Source organism: Ursus americanus, chromosome 36 (assembly GCF_024610735.1).
Source record: "Ursus americanus isolate L20-20 chromosome 36, mUrsAme1.1.p, whole genome shotgun sequence".
NCBI classification, from domain to species: Eukaryota; Metazoa; Chordata; class Mammalia; order Carnivora; family Ursidae; genus Ursus; species Ursus americanus.
In genome coordinates this window covers 22,020,503-22,038,620 of record NC_142162.1, presented here as the reverse complement: position 1 = coordinate 22,038,620, position 18,118 = coordinate 22,020,503, and the positions used below count along the sequence as shown (strand labels likewise).

Genomic DNA, 18,118 nt, shown 5'->3' with positions numbered 1-18,118 from the left:
TTTCAATAGAGAATGGCTTTGCTGACACATGGTCGGCTTATTTAGTGCTTGGCCTGTCATTCTTCCTTTCAGGCTAGTATAATCCTTGGATCTGACGTCATCTTCTATTGGACAAAGGCATGGGAAATTACTCCCTCCTTTTTTTTTTTCCTGTCTTGTGGGACTCATCATGTATGCACGTGATCTGTTTCTTCTTTACACCTTCCCAAAGACAAATGCAGTGTCGTCTTTATCTTTATATCCCCAGCACTATATAGTACTAGGGATTTTAACTCCTTTTTCTTCCTTTTCTCCTTTCTCTTACTTTCCCTCTGCTCTCAAATGTTGAGCAGTATGAACTCGTCATTTTGAGGAATAATTATTTTGGAATGTAGGTGTATGGAGATGTTGCCCAAATAGACCAGTTAATACCAAGTTAGAAAACACAGGCTTGACCATAGAAAAGAATGGCAGGTTGAACACTGACTTTTAGTAAACGAATGCTTCTCTTCTCTAGGGGCAGAAGTTCCAGAAAAGCCTGAAAAATGCCTGGAAGGGAAGGTGTGCTCTTTGGAGCCTCCCTTAGAGGATTTCATTGGGCCCTTGTATTTTGAGGGTTGAGTTTTCAGAACAGCCCCTGATCTCCAGAGTGTGGAGGTAGGCAGACTTCCCAGACCAAAGGGCTTTCTAGGAGGCAAGGGTGAGTCTGACAAAAACTGTACTCAATTTTGAGCCTTTAGAAACTGACCCTGGGACAGAGGACTCAGTATAGGAATGGAAGGAGAGGTGCGCCTTGAACTCTGGCACTGGGACCTTAAGCATAGGGTACCCTTGATTGAACTTAACACCGAAGAATGGGACCTACTTCCCTCAGCAAAATACACTGTGCTGGGCCTTAGACTGCACATAAGGCAGTCATATGTCCTGGTCTGTTGAGAGGGTCCTGGGATAATTATTAATAGTTTCCTTTTCTATTATCACATGTGTCTCAGTTTGGATGATGAATTATTTGATCAACCTGTGCAGGACTAATTTTCAGTAGTGACATTGTGTGGCCTCAAGAGGTAATGAACTAAGGGGTCTTTATATTTGTTCCCTGCTGGTGTGGAAACCAAAATGAGTCCTCCCCTGCTCTTGGATTTCAGAACTGTCAAGGCTAAGGATAATTTAGGAGGGTTGGGAAGCTTCAAGAGGGAGTTTGAATATATCTGTTAATAAGGCATGTGGATGCTTCAGTAATTAATTGGAAAAATAAGAGGTTTGATCATATGTAGGCTACCCCAAGTTTGTGAAGCAGTTTATATTAATTATATGGTGTTTAGTTTAGAATTCTTGCTTTAGCCGTATAAATCTGATTCTTTACATGGTTCTTTTACTGAGTTTTTTCCAGTAATTTTTCAGTATCTCAATCTATGATCTTGAGAAGTTAAAATTTTTACTGGCAGGAAGACATATGAAGTGAACTTTAAGAGTTTGTTTAGTTGAAAAAGTTGGATGTTGGGGTACCTGGGTGGCTCAGTCAGTTAGGCATTGGATTCTTTATTTTGGCTCAAGTCATGATGTCAGGGTTATGGGACTGAGCATCGTTGTCAGGCTCTGTGCTCAGTGTGGAGTCTCCTCCAGATTCTCTTTCTCTTCTCCTTCTGCCCCTCCCCTGCTTGTGCATGTGCACATGCTTGCTCTCTCTCTCTCTTTCTCAAATAATGTTTATGTGTAAGGCTAAAACTAGTGATTAAGTGGACATCTGCTTTTGCCTGCCCAGTATTTCTTCTCCTTTCTTTGCGAACTGAGCCCCTTCTTCTTAAGGAAACTCATTCCATGTAGTTTAGGTGGGGTTAATTCCCTTATCTCTTTTCTTTTTATCAATCTCCCCAAGAGATTGGAAATATGATTCATGGATTCATACTTGACCAATCAGAGTACTCCCATTCCTTTGGCTGCATTGAGTGTGAGGTAGGGGTAGGCACTTGGCCCCATATAAGGCAGTTTCTCTCAAATTTCCTGCTGAAACTAGACTTTCATTTCGCCAAGGTTGCTAATACTGTACTATGGGACTTAGGCTTCTGGCAGTATCTTCCCATTAAAAGGAGAATACCAATTCAAAGAGAGCGGGGTGAAACCCCATTAATCTTGTTTTGAGACTTCTGGATCCAGCCATGCTGGGAACCTCAGATTTTTAGTTGCAAGAGGCAATATTCTCACTCCCCACCTTTTTTGTTGTTGTTGCTATGAATTTATATATTAGTTTAAGTTAAGTAGTGAGGAGTCTTCTGCATTGCAGGCAGGGATCCAGTCTTTCAGATTTTAAAGATTTTCTAGAAGAATTGTTCAACTCTAACTTTGGTTAGCATCTGTGACATTATTCTAAAAATGATTGAGTTTGTTTACTGTCTGGGACCATTTAGCTTATCCTGTAGTCATAGAAATCTGTTGACAGAGCTTTTTCTTGGGCAAGGTCAGTCTTGGAAAGACAACATGGAAAGCGATGGTAATCAAGTAGACCTCAAGGGAAAAACTGAAGAAAACCTTTTCCCTCCACAAATTCCGCCGTCTCTTAAGTCTACAGACTCAGACACCACTTGCCTTTTTTTTGCTCAAGAATATTTCTTGGGGATCAGTGGGGCAACATGTCCTCTGTCTCAAGTGTGAGGGATGGAAAGAGGAAGCATCTTAGCTTCCACAGGATGCCCCTGCTCAGTATCTTGGGCAGTATGTTGATAAGGAGATCTGGATTTACAAAACTTATATGGAAAAACAAGTAGCCCAGTAGTCTGATGAAAAATAGGGTGGTGAAAAAGACATATTGAAAAATCCTGAAAAGAGAAAGTCAAGAAACTGTTAACCAAAGGTTAGAAAACCAGGAACAAAATAAAACTTATACCTAAATGCATGTCTTGCTCCTTCTTGATATTCATATGTTTCCCACTAATTGTCGTCTTTATTACCAACAATGCCTTGTAAAGGCAGCTTCTTCCCATATGCTGGCTTGCCTGTTACTCTCTCTTTCATTAACGTATTTTATTTTCTTTTACCATTTATCACTATCTGAAATTCTCTTGTTCTTTTATCTTTTATTTTTGTTTCTGTTTTGCCAACTTGTTTTCCAAAGCATTTGCAACAGTTTGTAGCCATCAGCAGGGTGTGTGTTTCTGTGAGTCCATATTTTTTCCAACACTTGATAGCATCAGATTTTAAAAATTTTGCCAAATGGATGTAAAGTAATAGTCTTAATTTACGTTTCCCTGATGAGCACTGATGCAGAACATCTGTTCACAGGTCTTATGTGTTTCCTCTTGCCCATTTATCAATTACGTTGTTTGGGTTAGTCTTATTGATTTGTAGAAGTTCTTTATATGTTCTTATATCAGTCCTTTTCCATTGTGTGTACTGTGAATATCTTCTCTCTATAACTTTCACTTGCTCTAAGGTGTTAAAAAGCAAAAGTTATTAATTTTAATAAAGTCTAGTTTATTAATCTTTAACTAGAATCAGTGCTTTTCGTGTCTTATTTAAAGAACCGTTCCTTACACCAAGGCTTAAAAGATGTTCCTATTTTCTACTAACAGTTTATGGTAGTTTAAAATGTGTCCACACGTTCTTTGGTGTCATGCCCTTTAAGAGACTCTTCTCCCGTAGAGTGTGGCCGGGACTTAATGACTTGGTTCTAAAGAACAGAGTATCATGGAAGTGACAGCGCATGGCTTCCTGGATTACATACTAAAGGCATTGCAGTTTGCTCCTTACTCTGAGGAGGAAGCCAGCTGTCATGCTGTGAGGATACACAAGCAGCCCTGTGGCAAGCTCCATGTAGGGAGGAGCTGAGACCTCCTGCCAGCAAGCAGCAAAATTTGCCAGATGTATGAGTAAGCTACCGTGGAAATAGATCCTCTGGCCCAGCCGTGCCTTCCACTGACTCTAACTTTGGCCAACATCTTAATTGCAACCTGATAATAGACCATGAACTAGAACCACCCAGTTCAGTGGCTCACACATTCCTAATCCACAGAAACTGTAAGATAAATGTTTGTTGTTTGAAGCCATTAAGTTTTGGGACTATTTTTTATGTGGCAGTAGGTAACTGATGCCAAATTTTAAAGATTTTTTTTCTTTGGACATTTAGTCCTTAATACATCTGTCCTCACTTTTTAAATATACTGTATCCAATACTGTGATCCAATCTCATTTTTTTCTCATCTGGGTAACTGTTTTTTCCCCTACCATGCTTACTGAACAATTTTTCCTTTCCTCTCTGACATACAATCACTGTCACATATCACATATCGAAGTTCTATACATGCAGTGTTTCTATTTCATTGGTTGATTTTCCTATTCCTGTGACAGTATCCCACTGTTGTAATTACTGCAGCTACGTAGTACGTCCTGATATCTGGAAGGGCATATATTCCTCACTCCTTGCTCTTCTTTAAAATTGTCCAGGTTATTTTTGACTCTATATTCTAATATATACAGTATATTTTAGAATAATTGTATTCAACGAATGAAAGTCTTTTGGGAAGTTTGGTTGGAACTGAACTGAGTCATTTGAAGAGAATCAATATATTTATGATAATATGGCTTTCTATCCATGATCATGATGTATTTCTCTTCTTTCATTCATGTTACTTTTAATATTCTCTAATTTCTGTGAATTCCCCTATGGTGGTCCTGATTTCTTTTTTAACTGATGAATTATTTTGGCTGTGTGGTTTTACTATGATTTGCACAAACGAATCTCTACTTTTTCCTTTCCTCTATTACCCTTATCCAGCTGTGTTGGGCTGCCACCTGCTGCTGAACAAATTCACTACCTACCTCCACCTATCAGTGAAAAACAGTCCCTGTCCCACCAGTTTCCTTAAGTTTCTCTAGAATTAATCTTGGTGACAGGAGTCAGGGTCTGTTATAGTACAGCACCTTGGCCCAAATTAGAATCAGAAACCCTTTACAAACCTCTTCCTAGTATTCTAGAAGCTAAATACAGTATTCATGAGAAAGTTCTGGGATGACATTTCTGGGATGACATTCCTAGAGAAAATCTAAGAAATAAGCCAGCTTTTTTATCTCTTGAGTCAGTGCCCAATATATTGGTGCCCCATAGAATATCGGAGCAGAGCAAGAGGAAAGCCCTTTGTAATTTAATATGATGAGCTAGACTTTTAGGATGTTGCCAGGTTCTCTTCAGGATACCAACTCTCTTTTAAGGCAGACAATTCTTATCCTGGGAGCCCACATGGGCAGTTCCATCTGAGGCACTGGTGTCAAATTATTGGCGAAGGAAGCCTGGGAGTTCTAGGGAAATTCTGCTAGCTGTTCTGGGAACACTGTATTTCGGGATATCCAAATATGTAACACTTCACTTATCTGGTATGAAGGGGTATCCTGCATAAGCAAATTTTCCAGACAATTGGAGGTGACATTTAAGCACCAAGAATTTTATGTTAACCATTTTGATGGAACTCTTTCTAAATCATAATTCATACCATTTTGAATCTATGCCTTCTTAAGCAAATTACATTGAACATAATCTGACCTTTTCTTGGAAATGCAGGGGCTTCATGAATGCCAATTTTATTTTGCTTTCACAGTGATTCCCTCAGGACTAATATCCATTTGGTTGTTTGAATCTTGAGTTCTTTCTTAGTTTAACGAGTATTTTTGAGCAATTATTGTGGGCTGGGTACTGTTGGGTAAGATCTCTCTTTCACAATCATTTTCTCTCTCATTTGCTATTAGGGATATATGTGCATTTACAAGTTCTCTACTATTTCTAATGTAACATGTTGACATTGTAACAATATTTGAGGGAGGCACATATCACACAATAGTGTGAAAACCCTATTCATCATCTTATGAACCACCAAAGGATCCTCCCATTCATAATCTACTGATGTTATTGGAGAACCAGATCCATCAAACTAATTCAAATTGTTACAGGGAAGAGGGAGTAAGTATCAGTTTGCCACATTTCTCTTAGGTTACTACTAGGCTGTTCGCTTCTAAAACTGGAAAGTTGAGATTAGGAATTGCTTTTGGACAAGGAGGTCATACATTAGAACTGAAAAACATAGTCATCAATGACACTAGTTTGTTGGCTTCACTCTGGGTGTGTGTATGTATATGAGGGTCTCCTTGTCTAGACTTTGTTATCTGCCAGGATGGCTAAGTGGAACCCCCAAGTTTCCAGGATGTTTACTCAAAGATGTCTCCTTACCTTTTACAGAACCATGTTCCCTTCTTTTTGAGAGAATGATCCTGGGAGAAGAAAGGACATGAATAAATAATCAATTTCTGGAACCTATCATCACTGTCAAATAATATTCAGTGAGCCCTTAGTTAATGCTGTATTTAGATAATATCTTACAAATTTTATATGCATAAACAGATGGAATTTTTAAAGACAACCATATATATATATGTGCGCGTGTGTGTATGTGTGTGTGTGTAGTTTTGTATCACTTTTTTATATATTGATAGGAATAAGTGAAGTCATAAAAAGGTAAGGTATGTCATATAGCTAGTAAGTGGCAGGGCGATGCTTGGAACCTGGGTCCTCCAAATCTGCATTCAGGGCTCTTTCAACTACGCCCTTACCTCCTACTTAACCAGTAATCCTTAAAGAAGTTTATAGGCTATGAAAATCACACAAACATATTCTAAGAGAAGTTTTAAGAGCTATAAAAAATGATGAGGATATATCCTGGATTTCTGTGGCATCTCTCTTCCAAAATATTTTCTCAGTTATTTCATTTTCCTTTTAGCTTCCTTGTGAGATAAAAAACGAAGAGAAATTACAGTCACATTTTAAAATTGTGAAAATGACGCTCACAGAATTAGAATGAGAAGGAAACTTCCTGGATACTGATTTGGTTCTATAACTTGTGTGAGTTTAAGCAGCATGTCAACTGGTCAGTTGCTCAGCAGACTCTAAAGATTGCTCAAACATCATAGGTCATTGAACTATCATGGGACTTCGGTAATCTTGATGAAGACAGCTCTGCTTTTTCTCTGTTAGGTGGTGAGAAGGAATACTTTGATGAGTCACTGGGCGATAGACGGTGGGATATATCAGGGAGCATGCTAAGCTTGGTTCTAGAGAGGTGGGGTCCAGTTAATTTCAGGAGTTCTGTTGTTGTTTTTGTTTGTTGTATAATATGCAAGATTGGGGCCAGAATGACTTGTTCAGAATAATGGGAACCATGGTCACTGTGAATGTGGTATAATATATGTCTAAACATCTGGATGACCCCAAGGACAAGGGTTGATTGTTGATATTTGCTTTTTAGGAAGAGGTGACTTTTTTTTTTTTCTGACATTATGAAGACTATCTATCTCAATGATAAAATTTCTGGTGAATGTCAGTTTTGGCTCTAAAGCCAATATAAATTACAAAATTAAAGTCTAACAAAAGTTTACCTTTTTGCCCTATGTACTTGAAGCCACAAGATGCCAAGCGGGCCAAGAGGCCTGGTGCTCTACATCCAATTCTGTGTCCTTTAGACTTCTACATAATATGCTAATGACATCATGGTGTTAAATATGAATAGACACTGAAGTTGTATGATAAAGAAGTAATGACTTCTCATGTTTTAACTCATGGGCCAACTCTGATTAGATGGTGATAGATGCCCTGCTGCTCTGTGTAGTGAGAGATTTGGGACCATGTTACGATCACCAGGAAAGAATATTGTGATTCTGGGAGATGGGAGGAGTGGTATATGTGTCCTGTATTGGCCTCCCCGCCATACAGCATACCCTCAGTTAATGTTCCTTCTTGCTTCTATCCTGAACTCTGTGAGGTCTTAGGCTAGTTTCTTTGAGAACACATCATTTGCATGGTGCTAAGAGAGGAAAGACCATTGTTCCATAGCATCTTCTTTGTGTGTTTAGTGTTGGAATGCTTTAGAATTATGTCTGGTATTATTCTTGGAAAACGCACGTGGAAAGATTGGTATGTGTTTGGTGGCTGATAATGTTTTGGAAACTCCCTTGAAGACAATGACACTGAGAGAAGCTAAAGGTGGAGTGAAATCCTTACCTTATTATTTTGGCTGTTAGACTCTTTTCTTGCAGAATTCATGCTCAAGACTTTTGATCTAGGGGAAGAAGAACCAAGATAGGGATTGAATAAAGTACATTCAGATATTTGTACTACATCGTGGTTATTTAAAAAACAGTTTTATATTCTAAGGCTATGCTGTGCACATTGTAGCCAGTGACTATATGTAACTCTTTACATTTAATGACAATAAAAAAATCAGTTCCTCAGTCACAATAGTCATCTTTCAAGTACTCAATAGGTGGCTAGTGGCTACATATTGGATAGCACAGAAAGTTCCATTGGGAAGCCCCATTCTAAAATCTTTGCTTAGCAATGAAGCCAGACTTAATGTTCAGGAAGGATCTCAGGAGACTTGAAGGTGTCCTTTAGAGGCAAAGACCTTCAAGTCCTGGTGTCCTGGCCTCCAGACCACAGTGTGGAACTGAGTCTACTTAGAGGCTCTATGCAGTTTAGGTCTTTTTTTCTTGATTCCAGGATTCCAAAATATTTGAAAAGTGGAAATACTTCCCAACTGATTTAAGATTTAACTTCTAAAGAGGGTCAAGAAATGAAAGTGAGGTTTTTGGCTTTAGTTTCTCACTATTTAGACTCCTTGGACAAATTCAAGGATTAATTTTTTGGGGGGCTTTTCTCTATTATTTCTAATTTTTAATGTTCATAGTTTCATACAGTATTCAGTTTGGTTTCATAATATGATGGCCCTAGTTTGTATCTAGATATTAGTTTCATGTCTGTTCCATATGGTTGAGTTTCTATATATTTTGGGGAAGTGGGGATGATACCAATTTTAAGAAAGTTTTGGAAAATTTAAAGAATGACCTTTTTATCAAGGTGCCAGACCACTAACCCTTTTTAAAGCACATGTTCCTGCCCTTAATATAAACCCAAATAATTGGCAATGTGATAAAATTATGAAGGAAGGTGTGTTTCTGCAGTCTTTTAAGAAAGATGGGAGGACCAGCATTTTAAAATGGGTGTGGTTTAGTGGGGGTCAACGAGCTCGCTAACAGAAGGGAAGGTTATATGGTGTTGGGCCTCATTCAATTCCAAATGGGAATTGGTCAGAGAAAAGTTTGCTCTGACCCAGGCTGAGATGGAGTTAGCACTAAAACCAGGATGTTCCTTTGTTTGCCCAAGCTCACACTTCTCTCTCAAGGAACCGAGTCTCTAGTTCTTCTTCTATTTTCCTCAAAGTTTCCTGGTACTTCTTCAAAGAGAAATAAAAAAAACAATCGTTACTAGCCAGAAGCTTTATGCTCTTTCTAATCATAATAAGCATGTATTATTACTACATTGTCATATGAATGGTTGGTATTCCCACTGCCATTTTGTCTCCTTTCCCAGTCCCCCAGCCTTCCACTACTCGAGATCTCTCACTGTACTTCACCACTGGGCAGGTGCCTGTGGTTATTGGGATTATAAATAGGAAAAGTGCTCATTATTAATTTAAGAGCACAGAGCTTGGGAGACTAGGGCCCTAACAGGATGATTCTGGTGGTAGTGTCGTCCTCCCTGAAGGCCTTTGTAATGCCACCTTGAAGAATTAAAATTGTTGCAGTGTTCTTTGAAAAGTCTGGTTTCATTTCATCCTGTACGTCAACAAACCCACTGCTATCCCTTTGCTGAGAAACTGTACCTTTATGCAGAGGGCCTGATCCTCACAGAGCTGGGCCACAAATGCATAGTCTTCCATCACCTGGGAAGCCAAGATTCAGTCTTAAATTTTGGTCAGTAAATTGCTATAAGAACAGTAGTATATTTGCTTCCCCTTAGGTCCCAGGCCCTAAATGTGCTTTTCAAATTGTTCTAAGTATATATTTCCTGTACGTATGAATTCGTATCTTTTTTTAAGGATAAACAAGCTATATTTTATAGTCCAAATGAGAATTATTTGGGTACAGTTGGGAGAAAAATAGATACTAGTTAATTGAAGATCTAGATTATGGAAGGTATCCTGTAAAAAATGTTAAAGAGAAGGTGATCTGGGGGACTGTATTCACACAATCTAATACATTCCCTCAAATCGTGTGAGCAGGGATCAGGATTTCCTTCCTTTGGGAGAAGTAACATTGAAGTTATTGTCGTTACCTTGACTAGCTCTTTCTCTTGGTCTGCACAGGAAGCTTCCAGCTGTTGTAACTTAGCCTATAGAAAGGGAAGGAGACTGATAACTCATCCAGGCAAAAGCAGGATTCCATTCTGAAATGGGATCTTAAAGGTTATCTTACAGGTGGTTCAAGTGCCTCACAGCCAATATCAGATGTCTTTTTAATGGAGGGGAGTCGAACTTGAGGTGAGATGACTCTTGAGTTGAATTTAAATGATAAATATTAGCCAAATGGATATCTGGAAGAAATATTTCCCATGCAGAGTTACAGCAAGGACCAAGACTGTGAAATAGCACAAATTTGGTGTGTATGAAGAAGTTCTATGGCAGGAACATAGGGGAGATTGGTAAGCATGAGATGAGGTAGGGAAAGATAGCCACATATGAGATTATGTAAGACCTCATAGCTTCTACAGAGTTTGATTCTTTATTCTAATTGCAGTGAGAAGCCAGGTGAGAGCTTGAAGTTGTAAAGATCTTGGGATATATCCTATAGGCAGAGGGGACATATTGCAGTCTTTTCTCCCTTTCCTTTTCAGTTCTATTGTCCCCACTCTCATCTAGCTACCATTATTTCACGTTTGGAGTCTTCTAACAATTCCTTTCCCCTCCAGCCAGTTATATCCAGGGCCCAACAGCCAAATGTGCTAAGGGTTGTATTTATTTTAATTTAATTTAATTTTATTTTAAACAGAACATTTTTATTTTTTCAAATTTTTATTTAAATTATGGTTAGTTAACATACAGTGCAATATTGGTTTCAGGAGTAGAATTTAGTGATTCATCACTTACATACAATACCCAGTGCTCATCATAACGAGTGTCCTCCTTAATGCCCATCCCCCATTTGGCCCATCCCCCACCTACTTCCCGTCATCAGCTCTCAGTTTGTTCTCTGTTGTTAAGAGTCTCTTATGGTTTGTTTCCCTCTCTTTTTTTTCCCCCTTCCATATGTTCCTTTGTTTTGTTTCTTAAATTCCACATATGAGTGAAATCATATGGTATTGTTTTACTCTGACTTATTTCACTTACTAAGGGCTATATTTTAAAGATTTATTTATTAATTTTAGAGAGAGAGGGAGAGTGAGTGAGCATAGGGGGAGGGGCAGAGAGAGAGAGAATTGTCAAGCAGATTACACACTCAGTGTGGAGTCTGACATGGGGCTTGATGCCAGGACCCTGAGATCATGACCTGAGCTGAAACCAAGGGTCACATGCTTACCTGACTGAGCCACCCATGCACCCCTAAGGGCTGTATTTTAAAGACAGTGGCCTGAGTCACAAGTAGTTGAGGCAGGCGTCCTATTAAATTACTGAACTTGACCAGCATGCAGGAGGAACGGAAGCAACAGAGATGATGTATATTTCATAGAATTAGAGATAGCATCTGAGAATTCTACAAAATAGGTGGGCAGAAGGGAGTAATTCAAAGGGTTGATAATACTCTGGAACTCTTTAGGGCTGGGCTGAGTGCTGCCAGGAAAATAATGGTCAATGTTGTGCTGAGAACTCTCTATCTAGAGTTGGTCGGAATCAGCTCACCTGACATGGCCAGCATAACCAGACTTAAAAGTGTCACCACTAGATTCTGGCAGGCTTACTGTTAAGCAAAACTTATTTTGGGCAGAAGAAGGAAGAAAATCAATCTCCTGATTGCTGCAGTTTTATGGCAAGGCTAGTCAAGGAGCTTCATACTCCTTTATACGCTTAGTTGCAGTTTATTCCCGAGATACACACAGGCTCCAGATTTCTTTCTTCCCAAATAAGTGTCCTGGATGGGCATTCCCAATGAAGCTTAGTTGGTGGCTTTGGAATTCCTCTTTTTTTGTGGCTATCAGCACTAATCTGGCCAACAGAGCATAGGGCAGTAATGCTCTCTTCTTTCATTTTCTATTTCTATTTTCATTGTGTCCATATCTTCAGAGGCTTCACGCACACAGTGTGGGCTTAAGTATGGGCTCAAATGTGGATTTAAGAAGCAAGAGAGATTGAGAAATAGGGACAATGTGTTTAAAAGCCCGTTGTATATTATACTGTTAGGTAGTGAAACATAATTTTTATAGAGATAGAAAAATTCTCTTTATTTGTTCTTAAATGAAATATGTAAAAATAACTATCAATGTAAGAAAAAAAGAAGCAAGGGGGCATCTGGCTGGCTCAGTCAAAAGAGCATGCAACTCGTTGTCAGAGACATGAGTTTGAGTCCCTCGTTGGATATAAAGATTACTAAATAGTAGTAGTAGTATTAGTAGTAGTAGTAGTAATAATAATAATAATAATAGTAATAATAGTAACTTTAAAGAAGCAAAAGAGAAATTAGGGAAGGCAAGGACAAAGAGATAATCCTACAAAAATGATCAAGTAAGAATTTTATCTGCTCTCTGATGGGTTGTGGTTGTGCTCAGATTCTTAGCTCTGGAAAACAATTAGGGAAATGCTAAACACTGTATGATACACTTAGCACAGGTCACTATATACTTGAATGACCAATTAAATGAATCCTTTTCTGGATTGGAGTCAATGACAGGGTGTGGGTGTGTAAATTACCTAGCACACAGTAGATTTACAAATCCAAACTCTGCCTCTATGAATTCATAAATGTGCTTCAGCCAGACTTTTAAATAATCACCTTAAAATTCTAACTTTTTAATGTTTTAGAACTCCAAGAAAAGAATATTTTATATACACAATTTCATTCAATTTTCAAAGTGAGGTGCGAGGGACTGATCGAATTCCCAACTTCATATATCACACTAAGTACCTCTGGGGTTAGGATTTAAATGAGGAACTTCAACTGCCTCTAATGTTAATGTGCATTTGTGCATTTGTGTTCTGCTCTTTTTGATGGAGAGAGAGCAAAATATATGGCTTTAGAGTGAAATTCCTTACTAAGGGCAGAGAAGAATTCAGCACTTAGCAGCCGAGGCTTAAGCTTGGCATGGCTGAAACTACAAAGAATTTGTCCCAACTTTGACAATTGTTTCCACTTGAAGGCTTGTTTTCTGGTCGTGCAGCCCAAACCCATTTGAGATTGCTTTTTTGTTTACCTTTGACTCTTCTGGGGATCCCTTTGGAATGTCTTGTTCACACTTGGTTGCCTTATGTGATTTTCTTGTAAGCTATGGGTTCAAACAGAAAAAATACATTTCAAATAAAAAATATATCAAATTAAAAAATATGGAAGACAAAGATATTCTCTGGTGTGTGGGGCAATAATTTGGCCTTGATTAAATCTGCCAGGAGATGGTCCCTTGGTGGATACTTGGTGTATTTGGGAACATCTTTATTCTACCTCCATCTTCTCATTAGTTTTGACCACCAAAACTAGAGTTTGCTGAAAGCAGGAGCACTTCCCTGAACCCCCTAATCCATGCTGGATTACTCAGGGCTGCAGGCATGGGTCAGAAAGTAGGGTAATCATAAAGAAGCCCACTGTATTTTGACCAGGAGTTGAGGTAGAGGGAATGAATACCTGGACAAAGAAGAGGGAACTTTTTGGCCTTAAGTATTTTTGAAAGTCTCTAGTGAAAGTAAAATTAACTTCTCACCACAAGGGTCCCAGTCGATCCCTTCAACAGAGTGTCTGTTGGAACCCATGGGATCACTGAATACCTGGTATACCCTATGCGCTCCTTTCACCTGACACTTGCAGGGAAAATCCATGGCACTTAGGTTATGAGGTTCAGCCTCGGGAGAGTGGAGCAGAGTAGTACCCACCCCCAGCACAGGCCTCTCTGACATGTGGGATCCTCTGTGATCATTTTCCCTCCCTTGCCTCTTCGATGATGGGGGCTGCTTGGGGACACCCAGGAACACAAGAGCCCCACCCCACCTTTCTTTGAAGTTCTGCTATACTGTGGACCAGAGTCTCATTCTTCCTATCCTGTTGAGAGAAAGAAGCAGAGTGTAAGTGTGCATCTGCACACCGTCATCTGTTTTTGTTCAGTTGATTGTGCTCCATTTCAACCCATCCATATTTTTCTGCAGTAACTGTACCATCTGGAGCATAATGTTGGGTAAAGGACCTGTGGTTTGATCTCACTATGGACACACCTACTTAGCAGGGATCGAGGTGTCCACATGCAGAGCTTCCTAATATTAAATATTAGTAGAGAAACCCTACCCTCCACACATCCCCTTCCCATGCAAGAGCACATTCTGCCCTGACTTTGGAGTTGACTATTCTTTGTATGTAAAAAGGGGAGACTATTTTATCTGACAGTGATGAGGAATAAAACCTATCAAATGGTTCTTCCCTGCTTTTTGCTTACAAGTCTGGCTGTTTCTTCTTCCAGCTCCTGCAAGGCTTTTTCCCTCTCCATTGTGGTGCAGTTCTCCTTCTCCCACTCCTCGTCTTCAGCCAAGTCTCTGGTCTGAGTGATCTCACTTTCCAGCCTGGATAACATACGAATACACTATAAGGAACGACAGCCTTTGAACTGATAAAACACCTGTCAGTTTTAAGGGTACTTCGATGATAATAAATACAAATCTCAAGTTGGAAATCCTTTCTTTCCTGGATTCTTAGGATCAGAATCACTTTAGAGGTAAGACAAGCAAGAGTCCCATGATTCCCATGTAAACACCCCATTGTTCTTTCAGCTCAGGTAAGTACCGCTCATTCTTTTAGGATTCTTTTTGAAACTTGCTATATTTCTGGGTTTGAGCCACAGGCAAACACCAAAGAATTAAGAAGAAACTTTTTTATTATGTAAGATACAGGTACCCAGAGTAAGGTAGAAAATTCAATTTTGTGTCTCTTCCTCCACCCAGTTCTTTGGTTTAGAAATGTCCCTCATGAAGCCCAACACTCACCTCTGAATCTCATTTTCTTTCTCGTGGATTTTGAGAAGAAGTTCCTGATTTGCTTCATCTATTCTCTGCATATCCCTTTCAAGGTCCATGTTCAAACTGTTAATGTTCCTCTTTGACTGGACCAATCTTAAGATTTCCACTTTCTCTGACCTATAGACTCAGCCCCCCAAATGAACAAGGGCCAGTTATCTTAAGATCAATAACCTCTGGACTAAGGAGGGTATCTAGAAGACATGTAACTCATTAGCCTGGCTATTTCTGGGAGCATACTTTTCCTTTTTCGTTTTTAGGAAATTGCATTTCTTAATTACGCTCTACAATTTGTTTAAATAATTATTATCTCAGCAAGGGAGGTTTTACCCAGCCTTTCTCAGCCAAAGTGCTCAGCATAGTAGTGCCCTCCACTTTGGTTCCAGGAGAAGTTTTGCTTCCTTAAATAGTCTTTTGCATTGGAGAGAATGGTTTCTCAAATTGTTCACAAAATCTGCTCGTGTGATACACTTTTATGAAGTACTTTTATTCAGGTAGCTGGTACCTAATTTATGGTTGGACCCTGCCTTATGTAGAGCCACAAGAAGTTTCTCCTACCAGTTAGGGTTTCAGTCTTTTCCCACATCCCCCATCTGAAAACTTGTCCACTGCCTGCGAGAAAGCTTGAGAATCTGTGGGAGTCACTCCGTTGAGCACACACAGAAGTAATCCAGGCATTCACTTTCAAGAATGCAGACATCTTTTTTGAAGTAAATTTGGATGAAATAATGATATTTTAATGCTAATGTAGTCTAGAAAGTTATCTGGCACATGGGAACCTTTCAGTAGATTTTTCATTTTCTTGTGTGCCACTTAATTAATTGGCTTCTCTCTACAGTGATTAGCTGAAAATAAGACAGTGAGGCAGAGGGACTTTTGAGTAGGCATGAGGGAAGATTTTGGAAAAGAAAAGTCCTACCTTAGAAGGGCTGGCTTGGATGGGGGATTTGCAATGGCTATCACTTCAGGAGGGCATGGGGCGCTGGGGCGGAGTGCAGTGAAGGATGGATGGATAGGAACTGAAGGAAAGAGGGAGACTAGAAGATGAAGAAGGGAATCAATAGCAGACATGCTTCGTACCTTGGTCCTTGGATGTGGCTTTGCATAATCATGATTACTTACTCATAATCTAGCTGATTTTTCTTGTGTTCTTCCATTGTAGGTTCCCTAAAATACCAGCAGAGATGTGTCTAATGAATTGGGGGAAATAGGTCCATTTATAAAACACAGTAACTAGCTGAGAGTCCCAAAGATAGGAATAAAATTAACTGGTTTCCTCCCTCCCACGTCTACATTTTGGACATAACAAAATTTAGCCTTCTGATTCTTCTGCCCGTGATATGATTATGCCTCAGTAAAGATACAGTGAAGATAGAGGGATAATGCTGGAAAATTCAGTATATATCCTGCTAGCAGATATTCCGAGATGATTCACCAACACAAAATCCTTTGGTAATGTATATGTGGCAATAAGAATCAACAGAGGTTATCAGTTGTTCTTAAATCTCTCTCTCTCTTTTTTTTTTCCTCTATGCCCAGCTGCTTCTCTTAAGATCCCATGGGCATGGATACATGTGCATAACTGCCCTGAAAAATAATCTCTCTGCTTTCTTTCCTGGCTCTTGCAAGGATCTCCAGATACTAAGATCTCTGGCATTAAATAGGACTCAGAAAAAATAAGCAGGAGTAAATAATTTGGCTTATTTTGGTACTTAGTTGCCTCCTTTCTCCAATAAACTCTACCTCCCTTCTGATGTATGGTCTTCTTGATTCTGCCCTAGTCTGTTTGCTTCTGAAGAGTTTAATCTTTCCCCACTGGAACCGTCCAATAGAATCTCAGAACCTTCCTTCGGGTCATGAGTCTGCTATTGACATAGGATGGGTGGGGCAGTATGTCACAGTAGGGTGGGTTTCTCATCATTTGTGCCAGGTTCAGCCCAGATGGATACATGTTTCATGGACGAGTCTTCCCTTTGGTCATGGTAGTTTCAATGGATCTGATTTCTAGGCAGTTTGAAGGGATAGCCTCTTTCTTTATTTCTCTGGCAAACTGAGCACTTTCCCTGCCCAAGTGTGACTCATGTGGGAGCTCTGGGTCCTGACACCAGCAGCCCAATCCCATAAGGTAGCCAACTACTCATTAATTCAACACACACTGAAACTTTGAAGGAGCACCTATTTTTGCCAGGAACTGTTACAAGTACTAGGGAGACAGAGTGAACAAAATAGCCCAAAGCACCTGCCTTTATGGAGTTTACATTGCAGGGTGTGTGTGGCAGGGGGATCGGAGGGGGTAACCCAAGCAACAAAATAGATGAGTAAATTTATCTTATCTGGTATGTACATTTTGGCCAGATTCTCCACAATTTGTAACTTTTTGTGTGTGCAAGTCACGGAAACCTGGAAGTTTCAGATCTTGACTTAATAAGGACTGCATTGAGTTGATTTGTGGGCCAGATTGACTTCTTAACATACTGTAGTTTCTAACAAACTATTTGTAAAATTAATGGCCTCTGATGACCCCCATTACCATCTCCCTTCTTCCTGAAAGAAGGCATTTCATTGCTTTATGAAGCTGTACACAGAAGAGTAATTAAGTAACAATTCAGGCCAATGGCCTCTCCCAGGAATTAATGGTAGGGAGAGTTCATTAACCCCAGCTGGTTATAGCTTCTCCAGGAAATGCCCTGGACCAAGGTTATCGTAGCGATTAATGTATTGGATAGAGACTTTAACTGGGATAAAAATAAAGCTCTATCCATCTCCTTCCTGGGGAGCTTTTCTCCTTGAGGGGCTACCAAAGGCAAGCCCGTAGGAGTAGCAGAACCCCAAGCTTGGGGCCTTATGTGGGGTGAAGACAACAGATTGCCATTAGTGAGAACTGCTAAATCAAGGTAAAAACGGGGCCTTGGGGGCAAATTAAGGCTCTTGATATAAGCCTTCCTGATCTTTGGGAGGTGGCTTTTGATTAACACCCAGTACAGATTTAGGGCAGCTGTTTCCACCTTGTTAACTTTTCCATGCCATACTCTGCCCTGCACAGAAGAGTCGTGGAGAGGTGCATATTTCGCTGCATTGCTGCCAGGGATGCAGTGGCCTTTATGTGGAAGTCTGCTGTGCAGATACCC

General features: G+C 39.7%; 1 protein-coding gene and 1 non-coding gene across 2 annotated transcripts; both read right to left on the bottom strand.

The window, feature by feature from the left end:
- Positions 1 to 2,593: 2,593 nt before the first annotated feature.
- On the bottom strand, positions 2,594 to 16,147 carry TMCO5A (transmembrane and coiled-coil domains 5A). The gene is made up of 11 exons (XM_045815513.1): positions 16,113 to 16,147; positions 14,961 to 15,110; positions 14,417 to 14,540; positions 13,978 to 14,028; positions 13,193 to 13,264; positions 10,127 to 10,183; positions 9,675 to 9,734; positions 9,181 to 9,245; positions 8,015 to 8,072; positions 6,191 to 6,231; positions 2,594 to 2,792 (listed from the first exon to the last, which is right to left on the bottom strand). The coding sequence occupies exons 1-11, from the start codon at positions 16,145 to 16,147 to the stop codon at positions 2,594 to 2,596; spliced, it is 912 nt and encodes a 303-aa protein (XP_045671469.1).
- Positions 5,744 to 5,845, bottom strand: LOC123776515 (small nucleolar RNA U13). Its single transcript, XR_006775378.1, has one exon. It is a non-coding gene; the product is annotated as a small nucleolar RNA U13 (small nucleolar RNA).
- Positions 16,148 to 18,118: the final 1,971 nt, after the last annotated feature.

Excerpts from the sequence above, each read along its gene's own strand:
- TMCO5A (XM_045815513.1), bottom strand. The coding sequence starts at position 16,147 with ATGGAAGAACACAAGAAAAATCAGCTAGATTATGA. Across the intron at positions 15,111-16,112 it reads AAAAATCAGCTAGATTATGA|GTCAGAGAAAGTGGAAATCT; the intron begins GTAAGTAATCAT and ends CTGAGTCTATAG. Across the intron at positions 14,029-14,416 it reads AAGAAGAAACAGCCAGACTT|GATAGGAAGAATGAGACTCT; the intron begins GTAAGCAAAAAG and ends TTCTCTCAACAG.